Here is a 16,330-nt window from a genome sequence, read left to right on the forward strand (position 1 = left end):
GCCAGGCTTTCACGTCCCAGTCGTCATTTTGTTCAACTATGATCTCCCAACACAAGATAATGAGGTTGTGTTATTAAGTGCCTTGAGTTTCCTTCAGATGTGATGTGCCGATTTTACTGTGCTGCTTGCTGGTGGGGCTAATTATGCTTTAATAAATTATAGCCAATTTGGACACAGATTTGCTCAGAATCCAGTCATCCAAAAACACATTTTGCCAAATCTCTAGAGGTGCAGGCATTGTCCAGTCCTAAGCATAAGGGGTTGAAATAAAAAATGAGGAACGCGGCGCTTGATTGCTAATCAGCAAGTGTCAATTCAGAAAAAAAAAATCTGCTGCCACTTCAGTCTCCAGATCACAAAAGCCTAGCCTATACAAAATGGATGTATAGTACAAGGTCAAACAATGTGACTGGACATGAACTGTGTTGTAACTTAGGGTGGAATTTAATGCACCCCCTCCCCGCTAGGTGAAAAGTTTGGAGGCGGGACAGTATTTAATCAGGCAGGAGGGTGCGGGAGTGGGGAGATTGCCCTGGGTTTTCCTGTTTCTGCCCAATTAAGTCCGGGCCAGGAAAGCTCGCAGACAGCAATTACTGCCCACTTAAGGGCCTCATCCAGTCACTGCTGGTATTCAACCAGCGGGCACAGGAGTAGCCAGGCAGGAAGCTCACAAAGCAAACCCTTGTCGGGTTTGCATGTGGGCTCCCAGGGTGCAGGTCCTTTGTTCAAAGGCACTCAGTGCCTGATTGAGGGACCCTGGTGCCATGAAGTGAGGGAGGGGGAACGCAGTTGGGGGCCTGCTGTGACCCATCTACGCTGCCCTTTTTTCTGCCCCCTTCCACTCGTAAGTCAGCAAACTCCTCCCCACCGCCCCCATCCCACCTTCATTCACCTGTGGTCTGGATCCCTCAGTGATCCTAGGCCTCTGGTGGGTGCATTACCAGTAGCAGCCACCTCTCCCGGTGGCACTGCCTGCAATGGACTTCTGAGATATTGGCTGGCAGCTCTCTGTAAGAGGGTCGGTGGGGAATAGGGGTAAGATTTCTGCCCCCAAATCCTAAATCACAGGGAAGGCCCACTGCTGTCCATTTAAGTGCATGATAGGCACTGAACGCAACCGAGGTGATGCAACTCTCTCACTGGTTCACAATCCCCATAAACTCCACCCATATTCACGATGACAGTAACAAATTAAGAGAATGTTGGTGAGATATTTGGTAGGCATAGAATTTCTCAGTGACTAACCACCAAACACTTCTCAATAAATTGGAAATGATCACATTAAATCCCAATCTTACATCAATCTCATAAAGAATAATGGCAATGTTCACCACCAGCCCAGACTGCTACTGATACACAAAAAATAAACCTAAAAGTTGAGACTTAAACCACAAGCACACAATAAAAAACTCAAGAAGAGCAGGTGATAGGCTGACCAGGAGCATGTATTTGACTGCAAGGTTTAAGGGGATTTATCTTATCAAGTCTTGCCAATATTCTCCAATCTTTTGAAGGGACTAACACTGGGCTATTTTTTCATAGGCCGGGGATGCCCTCGTGGTGTTCTTCATGGGCAGGTCTACATACCGATACATGATAGGTGATTACGACTGAGGCTATTCTCACCATCAATTGAAACTCACATTTCGAGAAGAGATTTCCGGAAGAGATTACTGCAAAGTGAGCATACGAACTGGCAGGAACATCATTCTTGGCTGGTTTTATCCTCCTTTCAGATTGACCTCGTTATAGAGTGGTGTATGCTGTCCAACCAATTACTAACCAGAGAGCAACTGCAGTGACTTAGACTGAACAGACATACAATTTGATGGTACTAGTGAATGAAATAATGCATGGTCTCTAACTTGACCATTTTCCTCGCCTGGCACACTGACCTGGTGACGCAGTAAATGGCTACCCCAGAGTAAAGTTCAAACGGCTTAATTGTAGAACACACAAAGAATCCACCAAGCTCATGGAGGCCAATATTCAGCGATTCCATATGCATAGTACAAACAAAAACCTGCAATTAATATATTTGGAGAAGCCAGCTTAACATTAACGTTAATTCAAAAATCCCTTCTAATAACACCAGTTTAGCTAAATTAACTAAGGCAAATCGCTCTTGGTGCTGCTATCACCATGTAGATTTAGTTCATGAACAATGTACAAAACAGAAAGCTTCAACTGCCTCCATCCCCCAATTTAGTGAGGTAACTTATTTTCTCTGGAGTTAAGCCTTCTGCTTTTATGGGTACTTTTATAGGACTTCATATATATACTTGCCCGTGCTAACAGTCACTGATCTTAGCTCTTCCATAGGTGATCCACCTCGAGCTCTGAAGCTTGGCATGCATGGCTGGCTGCCTTGGCAACTTACATGCATTCTCAATTATCATTGCAACGTCTACCAACATTCTCTCCGGAAACACTTCCGAAAATAAGCTCCAACGATGAGCCATGCTCAATTTAAGAAGTCCCAAATCCTACAAATCATATACCAACATGAAAAACAGTCCATCAGGGCAGGACTCAGACCACATTTTTTGTTTTGGTCATACAAGTGCCAGACACATGCCAAACCTCATAACGCCAAGAGAATCTAAACCAAACTCGCACGGCAATGGTGAAAGAGCGAGGGAATGGGGCAAATTGGTAGCTCTTTCAGAAAAATGGCACAGACATAATGGGCCAAATGGCCTCCTCCTGTACTGTATGATTCTGTGTAGAAAGATGACTGAAAATATTCCTGTTCCAGGCCAAAGTCTGAAATCCTTTAAGGCAAGAACTTATTTTCTGTTCTATATGGCTGCCTCCATATAATTCCTGGACTCCATCTCAACTCCCAAAAATGGGTGGACTGGGGTTGATTCAGAGATTAAAATGCAAAACATCTTAAACAGGAACACAACTGCCCACTTCAGGTTTCAACAGAAGAGGATTGGGCGAGAAAATCTGCTTGAGGGAAGCCCGTATGTCATTTAAATATTATAATGAGGTTGCCTGCCTTCATTTCATCAGTCGCTTTATTTTTAAATGCATTTCAGTCGGGTTTCCCAGGCTTTGAGCTAAATCCGTAAGCTATGTGCCTTTACAGCACTGTTTGTGGGCCAAGGTGGTGTTTTTCGTCCAGGCCCAACAAGCTACCAAGTCAACGGTCCTGCCACTTTGATCATCTGCTCACACTCTCCCCCTGGCAGCACGAGTACCAGTGAACCCTATTCCTTTGATCAGGATCCCCTACCTCCTCTCATATGCTAAGGCTTTAGGAAGCCGGCTTCTCACTCAAAATGCCTTCAGCTCGTCAATCGTGCTACTTGCAGGTAGGAACCTGACAGAAAAAATATTTAAAGGAACCACACAGATAAAAGCTGCAGGACATTCAGGAAATGAATTCTTTTGGGTTTCCTGACCTCAGAACAGCCCCCACCGTACAGAATTCAACTTTGGTTAAAATCCAGGCCACTGGACCAAAATAAAAACGCTGTTCACAGTTTTCAACCAAGTTATTCCCACCTCAAAGATCCTGACCCTAGATTTTGATTCAGCAGTTCTATAGAAATATTTGACCACAAGTCTCCCCCACCCCGGCTTAACGGATCCCTTCACCAGTCTCCAACATTCTCCCTCCACCTGGACCCCTCCCTCTGGCATCTTACCCTCTCTAGATCTCCCTCTAGGCGTGACATTGGCCATCTCAATTTCTCTGCTCCTCTCACTCACTCACTCTCTATTGTCATCAAACCTGCCCAAGGATGGTGTGTTATTGTCTGGTGTACTGACCTCTACCTAGCACAGGCCAAATGCCAACTCTCTGATACTTATCTCCCCCAGCACTATGACCCTATGACCAAACATCAAGCTAGTGTGTCCAGGACCATCACTGACCTTACACATTGTGGGCATCTTCCCTCCACTATCTTCAACCTTATTGTTCCCCAAACCTGAACAGCTCACTTCAACGTCCTTCCCAAGATCCATAAATAAAAAACTGCCCTGATTGACCCATTGTTTTGGCCTATTCCTGCCCCACTGAACTTATGTTTTCCCATCAGTCTCTTCCTACCTACATCTGTGACTCTTCTGCTGCCCTATGGTACTTCAACATTTTCTTGTCCCCAACAGTCTTCCCTTCGCTACGGATGCCCAATCCCTCTATACTTCCATCCCCACTAGGATGATCTCAGAGCTCTCCACTTCTTCCTCGAATGAAGGCCCAACCAGTTCGCATCCAGCACCACCCTCCTCTGCCTGGCTGAGTTTGTTCTCCCTCTGACTAACTTCTCCTTCAACGCCACTCACTTCCTCCAAAAAAAAAGTGCTGCCATGGGTACCAGCATGGGTTCCAGTTACGCCTGCTTGTTTGTGGAGCATATGGAACATTCATTGTTCCAGTTCTACTCAGGTTTCCTCCCTCATCTCTTTTCCCAATATATCGACGACTATATTGGTGCCACCTCCTGCTCTCACCCATGAGCTGGAAAATTTTGTTGACTTTGTTTCCAATTTCCACCCTTCCCTCACCTCGTCCATCTCTGACTCTTCCCTGGCCTTCCTCAACTTCTCCGTCGCCTTCTGGAGGTAGGCTATCTACCAATGTTCACTACAAATCCACAGAGAGCACAGGGAAGACTGTTAGGGACAAGAAACTGTTGAAGTACCATAAGGCATCAGAAGAGTCACAGATGGAGGTAGGAAGAGACTGATGATAAAAGTTCAGTGGGGCAGGAATAGGCTAAAACAATGGGTCAATCAGGGCAATTTTTTATTTATGGATCTTGGGAAGGACGTTGAAGTGAGCTGTTCAGGGTTGGGGAACAATAAGGTTGAAGATAGTGGAGGGAAGATGCCCACAATGTACAAGGTCAGTGATGGTCCTGGACACACTAGCTTGATGTTTGGTCGTAGGGTCACAGTAGAGGACTACACTTCCTCACATCCTACTTCCTGTAAGGACTCCATCCCATTCTCCCAGTTTCTCTGTCTCCACTGCATCCAATCCGATGATGTCTCCCTTCCACACCCGCACTTATGACATGTCTTCCTTTTTCCTCAACCAAGGTTTCCCAGCCAGTGTGATTGACAGGGCCCTCCGATGTGTCCAATCTATTTCACGCACCTCTGCTCTCACCCCTTCCCCTCCCTCCTGGAATGATGATAGAGTTCCCCTTGTCTTCGCCTTGCACCCTACCAGCCTTCATATCCAATGCATATAAGCCTGCGGTTGCTTCTCATTTTAATTCTTTCCCTTGCTCCTATGCTGAACTTTCTGGCCTGCTACAATGAAGCTCAATGCAAGCTCGAGGAGCACATCTTGACTCAGCACTCTACAGCCTTCTGGACTCAACAGAGATCAATAATTTTAGCTCATAATTTCAGATCACTTGATTGGCACCCCATCCACCATCTTAGACATACACTCCCTCCACCTTCCAATCCCACAACCTTTACCACAAAGAAGGACAAGGGCAGCAGACACATAGGAACACCACAACCTGCAAGTTCCCCTCCAAGCCCCACACAAACCCGACTTGAAACTATATCATTGTTGCTTCACTGCTGCTGGGTCAAAACCCTGGAATTCCTTTCCTAACAGCACTGTGGGTGTACCTACACCACATGTGCTGCAGGGATTCAAGGCGGCGACACACCATCGCCTTCTGAAGAGCAATTAGGAATGGGCAATACATGCTGGTCTAGCCAGCGACACCCATGGCCTTTGAAAAACTAAACAAACCCTCTAACTCCATCTTGTCCTATGTACTTTTCTTTTTTTTTTGTTTGCTTTGCTGGGTTGGTCTTGTCTTGTTCTTGGTTTTGTCCTTTCATGTTGCATTCAGATAATTATGTAGTAATTCACGCCTCATTTGGACACAACCTTTATTTCTTTACTATATCCATTATCACTCTCTTTAACTGTTGCATCATGAGATCTTTTGGCCTCTCCTGGTATCCACCCTATCACAGATCATCTTCTTTGTTCTTTGTGTCCCCTCCGCCCCCACTCGCTTAAAATTCATACATTTCTATCTTTCTTCAGTTCTGATGAAACGTCATTGGCCTGAAACGTTAACTCTTCTTTCTTTCCACAGATGCTGCCTGACCTGCTGAGTTTTTCCAGCCTTTTTCCGTTTTTATTTCACATTTCCAGCATCCGCAATATTTTGCTTTTGTATTAGAGTTCTACAGATATTCTATTTTAGTGGCATGAGTAATGCTCCAAAATACATAATGCTGCTTAGCATATTTTAAAAAGAACTGTCATCCTCTTAACTTATTTTAATGCACACTCTGGCTCACTTCCATAGAACAAAATTAATCTCTCAGGAACTCTGGAAACTAGATTGTCATTAATGGATGCTACCAAGGCCAGGTTCACATCCATCAGAATATGAAATGACCACTTTAGACATTCCATGGCTTAGGATGAGTACACTGTGGAAAGAGCAAGATGATTGTCATGGCAACACAGTACTTGTCCCCGAGCTCTCTTGCCAGTAATCTGAAAGCAACACTTATCAGTGCATTGCCAAAAGTGTTATTTTACCAACACTCAATTGATAATGACCTGCATCCCATGACAATGTGCCTTTGCTGCAAGCCATTTTAGATTGAATAGTAGTAATGAGACCTCAGTTCCGAGTGCTCTTCTGGGCATCATTATACAGGGATGACACTGCCGCACTGCACTTACCAGTTACTATAGTTTCCAATCCAAAAGTACTAGCACAGAATAAAGCAGTCTCCACTTAGATTTTCAAGTTGATATGATCCAAGGTGACTCTAGCTCGTCAAACTCGTGACTTGCATTTTATATTGCCACCTTTGTGGAATCAGTGAATAGACAACAGAGAGTCAACGGCAAGTTGTTTTTGACAAATTACCCAAAAGTAAACCATTGTCTCTTCCACTCTTTCTACCAGACAAATGTAAAGAATTTGATTTAAAACATAGCTGCCATTCAACCAAATTAAACTAGCCAGCACATGGCAACTGTCCCACACTCCTAAAAGAAATTAGTATACAGGTAAGCCTAAAAAGGACTGCGAAACAGATGGCTGAGGGGAGGGGGTGTTTTAACCCCCCGAACATGGGTAGGTTTGAGTTGTGCTGGATCTAAGAATGCTAAGTATCTCAAACTCAAATGCAACCTGCCATGAACTCTGCACTTTCAGTTTTAATGGAGGCGAGATGACAACCAAACCGCCTTGCGCAAGGTATGTCTCCTTTGAAGTATTTTAAATGAGGCTGCGTGCCTCAGAGGTGTCTTTCTCCAGTCTAGGTTTAACCCAGGTCTCCAGGAACGCAGCAGCTAAAGGGAGGCAAGCATGGAAGAGCTAAGCACCTTTCTAACATTTCTTGTGGGCCAGAAGGGAAGGTGCATATCCCTCCCTCCCACCCCAATTTAACCTGCTTCCCCGTTCTGCCCACTTATTGTTCAGCCATTAACCACCTCCACAATAGGAGCCATCCCCAAGCCAGCCTTTTCAATTCCCCCACCTGCTCCTGTCACCAACCCAACACCAGCCTCAGATATACCCCCTCCCTGACACCAGCTTCTAATCTGCCCCCTCCAGCACCAGCAACCAATTGACACTTTCCTCCTTTCTACTGCCCAGCTGCAGCTTGGTTCCCAAGGCCTACCCACCTAACAGCCAGAGAGACTCTCAATCTGACTGGTTGTGGCTGGGATCAATCATGCCAATAAATTTTGCAGAAACCAAAGATGCAAAATGGCACTTGCCCATCGCCACCTCTTCCCCAACTCCCTTTTAATATCTGGATCAGAATCTCTGGCAATAGCAACTTAGCATAGTCAAGATACTGGCATTAGACACATGAACATAGATGTTATTCTGAAAAGGGAACTGTTCAATTGCATTTTTCCTTTCTTGTCTTTTAAAGGCTTTTTTAAAAAACTGATGACTACTGTGCAGATTAGCAATTAATCCGTTTACTTTGTAGTAACCGTCCACCTTGGGACAGCAACCACTTGTGACAAATGGATAAGCTTTAAGTGGTGCAGCTAATTAGGTCTAAGGCTTCTCACAAACATATTTGTAAGGATGGTTCTTTCAGACTTTCTCTGTGCAATGAAACAACATACACATGATCATGCTTCAGTTAATGGAAGCTGAATTCCTGGTTGAACACTGCCTTTGAAAAAGTGCACTCCTATCTCTGTAAGCTCCTCCACACTGTGCCCAATCATAATATAGCACTGCCCTGAGGTTTTCAAGTGGGTTTAGCCTTATATTTTTTGGATGGTAAATTAATCTGGCATGAAGCTTTAGGGTTTGTCCTACCTTATCTGATAGACCTCACCTCATTCCTTTCCTTTCTCTAAAATGTTGTTCTACGATTTTGTGACAACAGGCCAAATCTTCCGCTTTCTGAATCTTCAGAGACCAGACATACGACTAAAGATGCACATCGGGACACTATGGGGTTCCTCACATGGACCTATGTGGGAATTGCCTGGGAAGTTACAACTTCCAATGGGCAATTCCCCTATCTCTCAGGGCCCTCAGTGAACATCTCCCACTCTGAGTTAAGAGTTGGGGACTTTGAACAGTTCTGATGTACGCACCTGGGTACTTAGCCAGGAAATGTTAGATATATCAAAACCTAGTCTAAAACCTGGGTGATTGACTCCTCAATCACACCCTGATCATCAGACGACCTCACCAACCACCCAACATGCCCCCTACCACCTGACTAACCCACCCACCCCCAACCAGACTACCCACCTCATCCACCCACCTTACCTAACTACCTATTCACTCACTCAATAATAGAGATTGGACTTTTAAACTTGCCATATGGCAACTAGTGCCGTGAAAAGAACATAAGAAATAAGAGCAGGAGTAGGCCATTCGGCCCCTCAAGCCTGCCCTGCTATTCAATAAGATTCATGGCTGATCTTCCCCAGGCCTCAACTCCTCTTTCATGCCAGCTCCTCATGGCCCTCAACTCCCTGATATTTCAAAAATCTATCTACCTCCTTTAAATACTTTCAGTGATCTAGCCTTCACAACTGTCTGGGGTAGAGAATTCCAGACACACACTACACTCAGAGAAGAAATTCCTTCGCATCTCAGTTTTAAATGAGTGTCCCCTTATTCTGTAACTATGTCCCCTAGTTTGAGACGCCCCCCCACTAGCGGAAACATCTTCTCAACATCTACCCTGTCAAGGCCCTTCAGAATCTTGTACATTTCAATAGGATCACCCCTCATTCTTCTAAACTTTAATGAATAAAGGCCTAACCTGTTTAGCCTTTCTTGATAAGTCAACCCCTTCATCCCAGGAATCAGCCTAGTGAATCTCTTTTGAAATGCCTCCAATGCCAGTATATCCTTTCTTAAATAAGGGGACCAAAACTGTACACAGTACTCCAGGTGTGGTCTCACCAACACCCTGTACAGTTGAAACAAGACTTCCCTATTTTTAAACTCCAACCCCCTAGCAATACAGGTCAAAATTCCGTTTGCCTTCTTAATTACTTACTGCACCTGCATGCTAACTTTTCGTGTTTCATGCACAAGACCACCCAGATCCCTCTGCGTTGCACTTTTTTGGAGTCTCTTTCTATTTAAATAACGGTCTGCCTTTTGATTCTTCCTACCAAAGTGTATGACCTCACACTTTCTGACATTAAACGCCATCTGCCAAGTTTTTGCCCACTCACTCAACCTGTCTATATCCCCTTGCATATATCCCCTTGCATATGTTCTCATCACAACATGCCTTCCCACCTATTTTTGTATCATGAGCAAATTTGAGTACATTACACTCTGCCCTCTCGTCCAAGTCTTTAATATAGATAATAAATAATTGAGGCCCTCGGACTGATCCTTGTGGCACTCCACAAGTTATGTCTTTCCAACCAGAAAAAGACCCATTAATCCCGACGCTCTGTCTTGTGTGTGTTAACCAATCCTCAATCCATGCTAATACATTACCCCCAATACCATGAGCTCCTATCTTGTGCAATAACCTTTTATGTGGCATCTTATCAAATGCCTTCTGGAAATCCAAATACACTACATCTACCAGTTCCCCTTTATCAACTCTGCTAGTTATATCCTCAAAGAACTTTAGCAAATTTGTCAATCATGATTTCCCTTTCACAGACCATGATGATTCCGTTTGATTGCGTTAAGCTTTTCTAAATGTCCTATTTCTTCCTTAATCATGGACTCTAGCATTTTCCCAATGACAGATGTTAGGCTGACTGGCCTATAGTTTCCTGCTGTTTGTCTCCCTCCCTTCTTGAACAGGGGCATCACATTAGCAGTTTTCCAATCCGCTGGGACCCTCCTGGAATCCAGTGAGTTCTGGAGTATTTCGACCAATGCCTCCACTATCTAAAAGGGGGTGTGTTCTGCCTTCACCGGAACTCCAGTCCACTCTGACAGAGATCCCCGAGGGACACTGTGCTGCACACTTCTACTAAAGCCGGCATCAGAAGACCCTGGTAGGAGTGTGCAGCAGTGTCAGGTTAGGGAAATTTCTGAGTGCAGCAGCAATCCATCATTGCCACTGCCCTGAAGATCCAGGCCAATAGTAATGCCAGGCAAAAACAAACATAATAAACGTGAAATAAGCCTTATCCAGAAAAATCATCTGGTTTCCCATCCAAATTCTTCATAGAATAGAATCATAAAATGGTTACAGCACAGAAGGGGGCCACTTGTCTGTTGTGTCCGCGCCGTCTCCGTGAAACAACAACTTAGCTGGTCAAGCTCCCCCGTCCCTTTCCCGTAGCTCAGCAATTTTTTCTCTTTTCAGGTTCTTATCCCATTCCCTTTTAACAGCCATGATCAAACCTGCCTCCACCATATTCTTAGGCTGCACATTCCAGATCCAAACCATTAACTACGTACAAAAGATTTTCCTCATGTTGCTGTTGTCTCTTTTGCCATTCACCTCAAATCCTCTGGTGCTCAGCACTCCTGCCAACAAGAACAATTTTTTTCTGTCTACTCTATCTAGGCCCCTTATGATTTTGAACACCTCTATCAAATCTTCTCTCGAAATGCACAATTAGGAATGTGACCATTTTATTACTATGGTTAAGAACTGCATTTTCTGCTTCACAGAAAAGTTCTGAGCAGATATTTGATACAGAATTGAGATGCTTGTTTGTTTAAATGTTTAAAGGAACATTAGAGTACAGAAGGTCCTGACTATATATTGACTTTCAGATGAGTTCCCAGTCTACGTGTATCATTTAAAGCATACAGTAGTATATAGCCTGAAAAGCCTCTTTCCTCTCCTGAAATCACTTCTAGTGCACACATGAATGGATGGTGCAGCAGCTTGAAAGACTCTAGTCAAGACAATAAGCAAAAATCTACAACAACATCATCACTACTAATTTTCTTTGAGTTGACCCACTACGGCCTCAATCAATAGGGCACATTTGGCTCATTTGGGCATTGCCATCTATGTGCAATTGGAAAATAAAACACAAACGTCAGCCAAGATTCAGATTCAAACTCAGGTCTCCTCAAGGAGAATCAACTTTAATGGAAAAGAAAACAAGACCGGGTGTGTAACAGGTGTCCATTCTGCCACCATCTGTTTTACACTACTGCTAAAATTGAAGTTTACCCCCTCCCTGTCTCTTAAGTTCCTCAAATGTTTAAAGGCCAGTATCATGCCTCATCAATACTGTTGCTTACAGTATAGTTAGCAGGAGCTAGTTGTGCTTCTACAATGTCAGTGCTTGAAGTAATTCTCTCAAAGATTCATTTTGCTGACATCCATTGTCACCATTTAATGTCAAATTTTGAATCAACAGATATAATCAAAAGGCAAAAGTTATTCAAAATCAAATTTGTAGCAAAAAGAAAATGGATTATTGAGCTATTGTTGTCTATTTCAATCTTGCCATGTTATTACAATCCTTCAGCTCAGAGCAGCCTTACTTCAGCCCCAAAGCAATTTTCCCACACTGAACACCAATAATTTTAGGGCTGCCAACGTAAAACACTATTTTGAAATTATATCTTATCAGGAGCCTAAGAACTTGAACGCTCAAGGGTCAAAGATAATCATTTCTATAGTAGTCACTGTCAGTGAACTTAAGACCATATTTTTTCACCCCTATGACTTGAATGCAAAATCAAACTCAGATGAGAAGTCCATTTGCTGCATCTACGAGTATAATGAAACGAGTCTGACCAATCTCAGTTCAGTTTCTAGTGGTACCTAGTGCACATGGGCCCACTGTGGAAAAATGCCTCTTACTGGCAATCTCATAGGCTGCAAGATGATTGATGTGGAAACTGATACTACAACAACAGAGATGCCCTTCTGAAATTAGGCAAAGATTTTTGTTTTAATTCTTTCATGGGATGTGGGCATCGCTGGCTCGGCCAGGGTTTATTACCCATCCCTAATTGCCCTCATGTAGGTTTAGTCACTAATTGTGCTGACACGCGAGTGCTCGGTGCCAACACAGGGTACCTCGCTTGGACCAACACAAATATTTACTTTAAAAAAAAGCTTCAACAAATTCCAGAAAAATTTTCATGACACGGGCAGCAATTCTTCTGTTTTAAAATATTCAATAACTATTTCAATTTTATTAAAGCAAATATCACAGCTGGAGTTTTGTTGGAAGGAGAAGCATCATGTCGGGAACAGCTGCTTTCTACCTAATGCCAGTATCTGCGCCCATGGCCACGAGAGAGATGGAAGACTGAATGATGTGACTTTCCTGTATGCATTAAGCAGCAAATGTTGTGGCATCCACTATACATACAAAATACAGCAACTGCAGCATCACTTCAGAAAGTATGGAGGTCATCTGCTGATAAATTTGACCATTAATCAGAACTTACACAGTTTATTGATTCCTAAGGGTGTTTTGAAATAAGCATTTTTTTCCGTATTGGGGTATGAAGGATGGGGGATGTGGGGAATTTCAAATTAAGATGCTTCCTAACTCGATTTAAACACAGTGAATCTACTGTAATTAATTATAGTATTTTTGGAGTGATAAATTGAAAGCCCTGAATGGCACGAAACAAAGCCATAAAAACAAAAAAAATAATACTTTACTGCAACAGTATATTGTTTGCTTTAATTTGCCAAACTATAATATTGTGCATGAAAAATTTACAAAAGACAATTTGCACAGCTAGCGTAGGATGTGAAACATATTGAGAGTTTCAATGAATCTCAGTACCCAGCAGTACAAGATCCATGTTTTGTTTGTGAACAGGAAAAGAAATTAATCTCAGTAGGTTTAATTTCAGTGACACTTACAATTACTCTTGGAAACCACACACATGCATATTACATCAAAGGATACTGAAACTCCTGTCTGTTATTCCTAAATGCCAAAGGTTTATCCTGAGGTCATCGGCTGACATATACGTCTCACAGTCACTGTTGACAGAAATTGAGTTGATGTGATAGGTGTGAGCATTAGCAAAGATCTTGCGTGGAGTCACTTCCACCATCAAATCCATGGGTTTTAGCACTGGCACCTGCAGAGAGAAACGGATTAACATTATAGTATAGCTCCTTTCATGAATTCATGGTCAACTAGCAACCATCCTTACTAAAGAAGTCAAGCCCAGATTCTTTGTTATTGAGTTGGCTCCAGGGTGGACATTTTAACCAAACTGATCCTTTCTGGCAGAGTTAATGCCAGAGTAATTTAGATAGATCTGCCACATCAAAGGTATTTTTTGATGTCAGTCAACCAGATTCATTGGTTGGACCTGGAGAACTAGGCATGTCACCAGAGCTTGCATTCTTCCCATTTAGCTTCAAATAACTCTGCAAAATAATTCGCTCAGAGATAGCAGATCCCAGCTAGGAAAGCACCAGGAATCTTACCAGTGCTGTGTTCACAACCTGCATATATCTAGCTGGTTACATTTTAAACAGTACCACTATGTAACATTACATGTCCCCAAACTATGGGCAGGATTATTCCAGCTCCACCAGCAGTGGGTATTGCCACTGGCGGTACTGGAAAATCCTGTCAATTAACTCTTCACAAACCTCTGGGTTTCATTAAGTGGAGTTATGTTCCTACAGGGAGAAAAGAAGCATCAGACAAATAGAAACTGTACCGATGTGGATTTGTCAGTAGTTTGGTTTAGAGACCCAAGCATAGGGCAAAATCTTCCATTCTCAGTGGGTGTCTCGCTCGTTACCTAAAAAAAGCACCGAGACACCCACGCTAACCCGGAGGAGGAACGCCCACCGTATCTTCTGCCCATCAGGCGGTTAAGTGGACAGCGGCTGGCCTTCCTCCAGGCTGAGGACCCCAGGAGATGACTTCCCGCCTGTGAAGAACTGCCAGCCAATCAGAGGTCAGCAGCTCTTGCACTTAGCAATGCCACGGAGGAGGCCATGCAACAACACTCCACCCCAACCACCCACCCCCCAGAGTCCCAGGGTCATGGAGCCACCCAGGAAAAAGGTAAGTGCTGTAGGGAGGGTTCTTGTGGTGTTAGGAGGTCATGGCGGATAACAGCAAAGGCAGGGGGGGGGTGGTGGTGGTGGTGGTGGCAGTGGACCCCCTTCAGCCCCATGCCTATGCCCTCAATCATGCACAGATTTGTACAGATCGACAGACAACCCCCCCACCAGCTGACGTGCAGCCTGCACAGTTTTACCAGTCGCGCAGGCCGCTTATCAGCAGGCCCACCTGGAGCTGGGAAGATTGTAGCGGAGGCGGGAAGAGGCCCTTAAACTGATCGTTAATTGGCCAATTAAGAGGCTCAAGTGGAGGCGGGGCGGAAAGTTACCAATGGACCTTCCCGCCCAGAACTTAACACCTGTGGAGGCGGAAAGGCATTGGGTATCGTTTCTAATACCAACCCGCCAATTTCAAAGGCCTGCCAACCTCCTTCCAAGCTTCCTGCGGGGACAGAGGATTCCGGCTATAGTGATGACTGTCTGTACGTGTCAGATATCCAGCCTACCAAATAAAACTGGACAGTAGCATAGCATTATGGTATGTTAACCTATTTTCCAACTTAAGCCAATGGTAAAGAAAATCATTCACAATGTGTAGGCTGGGCTGTCAATTTGGGGGAAAAAAAGGTACAGAGTTCTTGTTCTAATAAAGTTGGTTAAAATGCACATCCATCTGTTACCAAGTCATCTACAATTTCTACTGAGTCACTGATCAAGAGTGTGCGCGATGATTGTAAGAGGCAGCTTCCCCTTGGGGAGAGAGAGAGAGAGAGCGTCACCATGGATTGCTCCCACCTATCTACCCAGCATTCACTTATAAATCAACAGGAAAAGGAGACTTGGCAGGAGGTCATCTGCCCCCTCCATTCTCGCTGGAAGAAAGGCTCAGAAGACAGAAAAAAAGTATACAGGAGGTAATACATATTAACAAAATCAATCTACATAATCAATGTTTGTTTAGGTTTTACTCAGCTTTCTTGAATTGCCTTGCAGTAATGCTGTTTATCTTTTATCCTAGCAAGCTACCACTAATTAAATGGCTTAGTTCAGGCCTTACTTGCCATGTGCTGTGGTTGTCAGCAGGATAGAATTCACATCACCTGAAGCTTTTCTACAATATCATGCAGATATTGTTTTCAGCCAGTGTTAACAGTTATGACCTTTTCTCCAAAATGCATTGACAGACATGCTATTTTATGCAGCTGCAAATCCCTGGCGGCTTTGTTACATCCCTCGTGATCACTCCTGCCAAGAACTGGCTTAAAGCTTCTTTCCTGCACAAATTGTAGCACAGAAATGAGTAGTATTCAGCTTAACATGCTCTACTCCCATGAAAAAAAAACATCAGCTGAAACAGACTTTTGGCCTAGGTGCATGAGAAAGATTCGTGTTTCATCTAAAAATCGTTGACTGTTCTTTCTCCGAATGTGGAGGTGAGGCCTTTAATTAATAGTTTTTGTCTCCTGCTGGCTGAGGGGAAATGGGGGTGAAGTTTCACTCTGCAGCAAAGAACAAGATGGTGCCACTTAAAGAAACATTTATAATGGTTCTTCTTTACTTCTATTATATTTAGTCTAACATTTCTACATTCAGCACCAGCCACCATCTCAGACTACAACCAATGGACAAATGTGGCTCAGTAAACACCTGCTTGCTAACTTTTCCTCTCCCTGAGCAACGTGGCTAAAACCCATGCACAACTACACAGGCCGAGGACACCCAACATCGAGTCTTCTCCTTAGTTACACTACCATTACACCAATTTCTTTGACATTTTTAACCTGTTCATTGAATTACCCTTACTTACACAATTGAAATATTAGGCTTAATTGTGCGCCAGCTCATATTTTTATATAAAAGGTCATGATAAGGGTCATGG

General features: G+C 43.7%; 1 protein-coding gene across 4 annotated transcripts in view; it reads right to left on the reverse strand.

Moving 5' to 3' along the window:
- LOC144678643 (serine/threonine-protein phosphatase 2A 55 kDa regulatory subunit B gamma isoform) overlaps positions 1-16,330 on the reverse strand; it is a 334,751-nt gene that overhangs the window by 72,636 nt on the left and 245,785 nt on the right. For all 4 annotated transcript variants that reach the window (XM_078538387.1, XM_078538413.1, XM_078538405.1 and 1 more), the window contains one exon: positions 13,328-13,505. In XM_078538387.1, the coding sequence (XP_078394513.1) occupies positions 13,328-13,505 (178 nt within the window). The remainder of the gene's footprint in view (positions 1-13,327; positions 13,506-16,330) is intronic.

The sequence above is a fragment of the Cetorhinus maximus genome, chromosome 1, assembly GCF_964194155.1.
Source record: "Cetorhinus maximus chromosome 1, sCetMax3.hap1.1, whole genome shotgun sequence".
Lineage (NCBI taxonomy): Eukaryota > Metazoa > Chordata > Chondrichthyes > Lamniformes > Cetorhinidae > Cetorhinus > Cetorhinus maximus.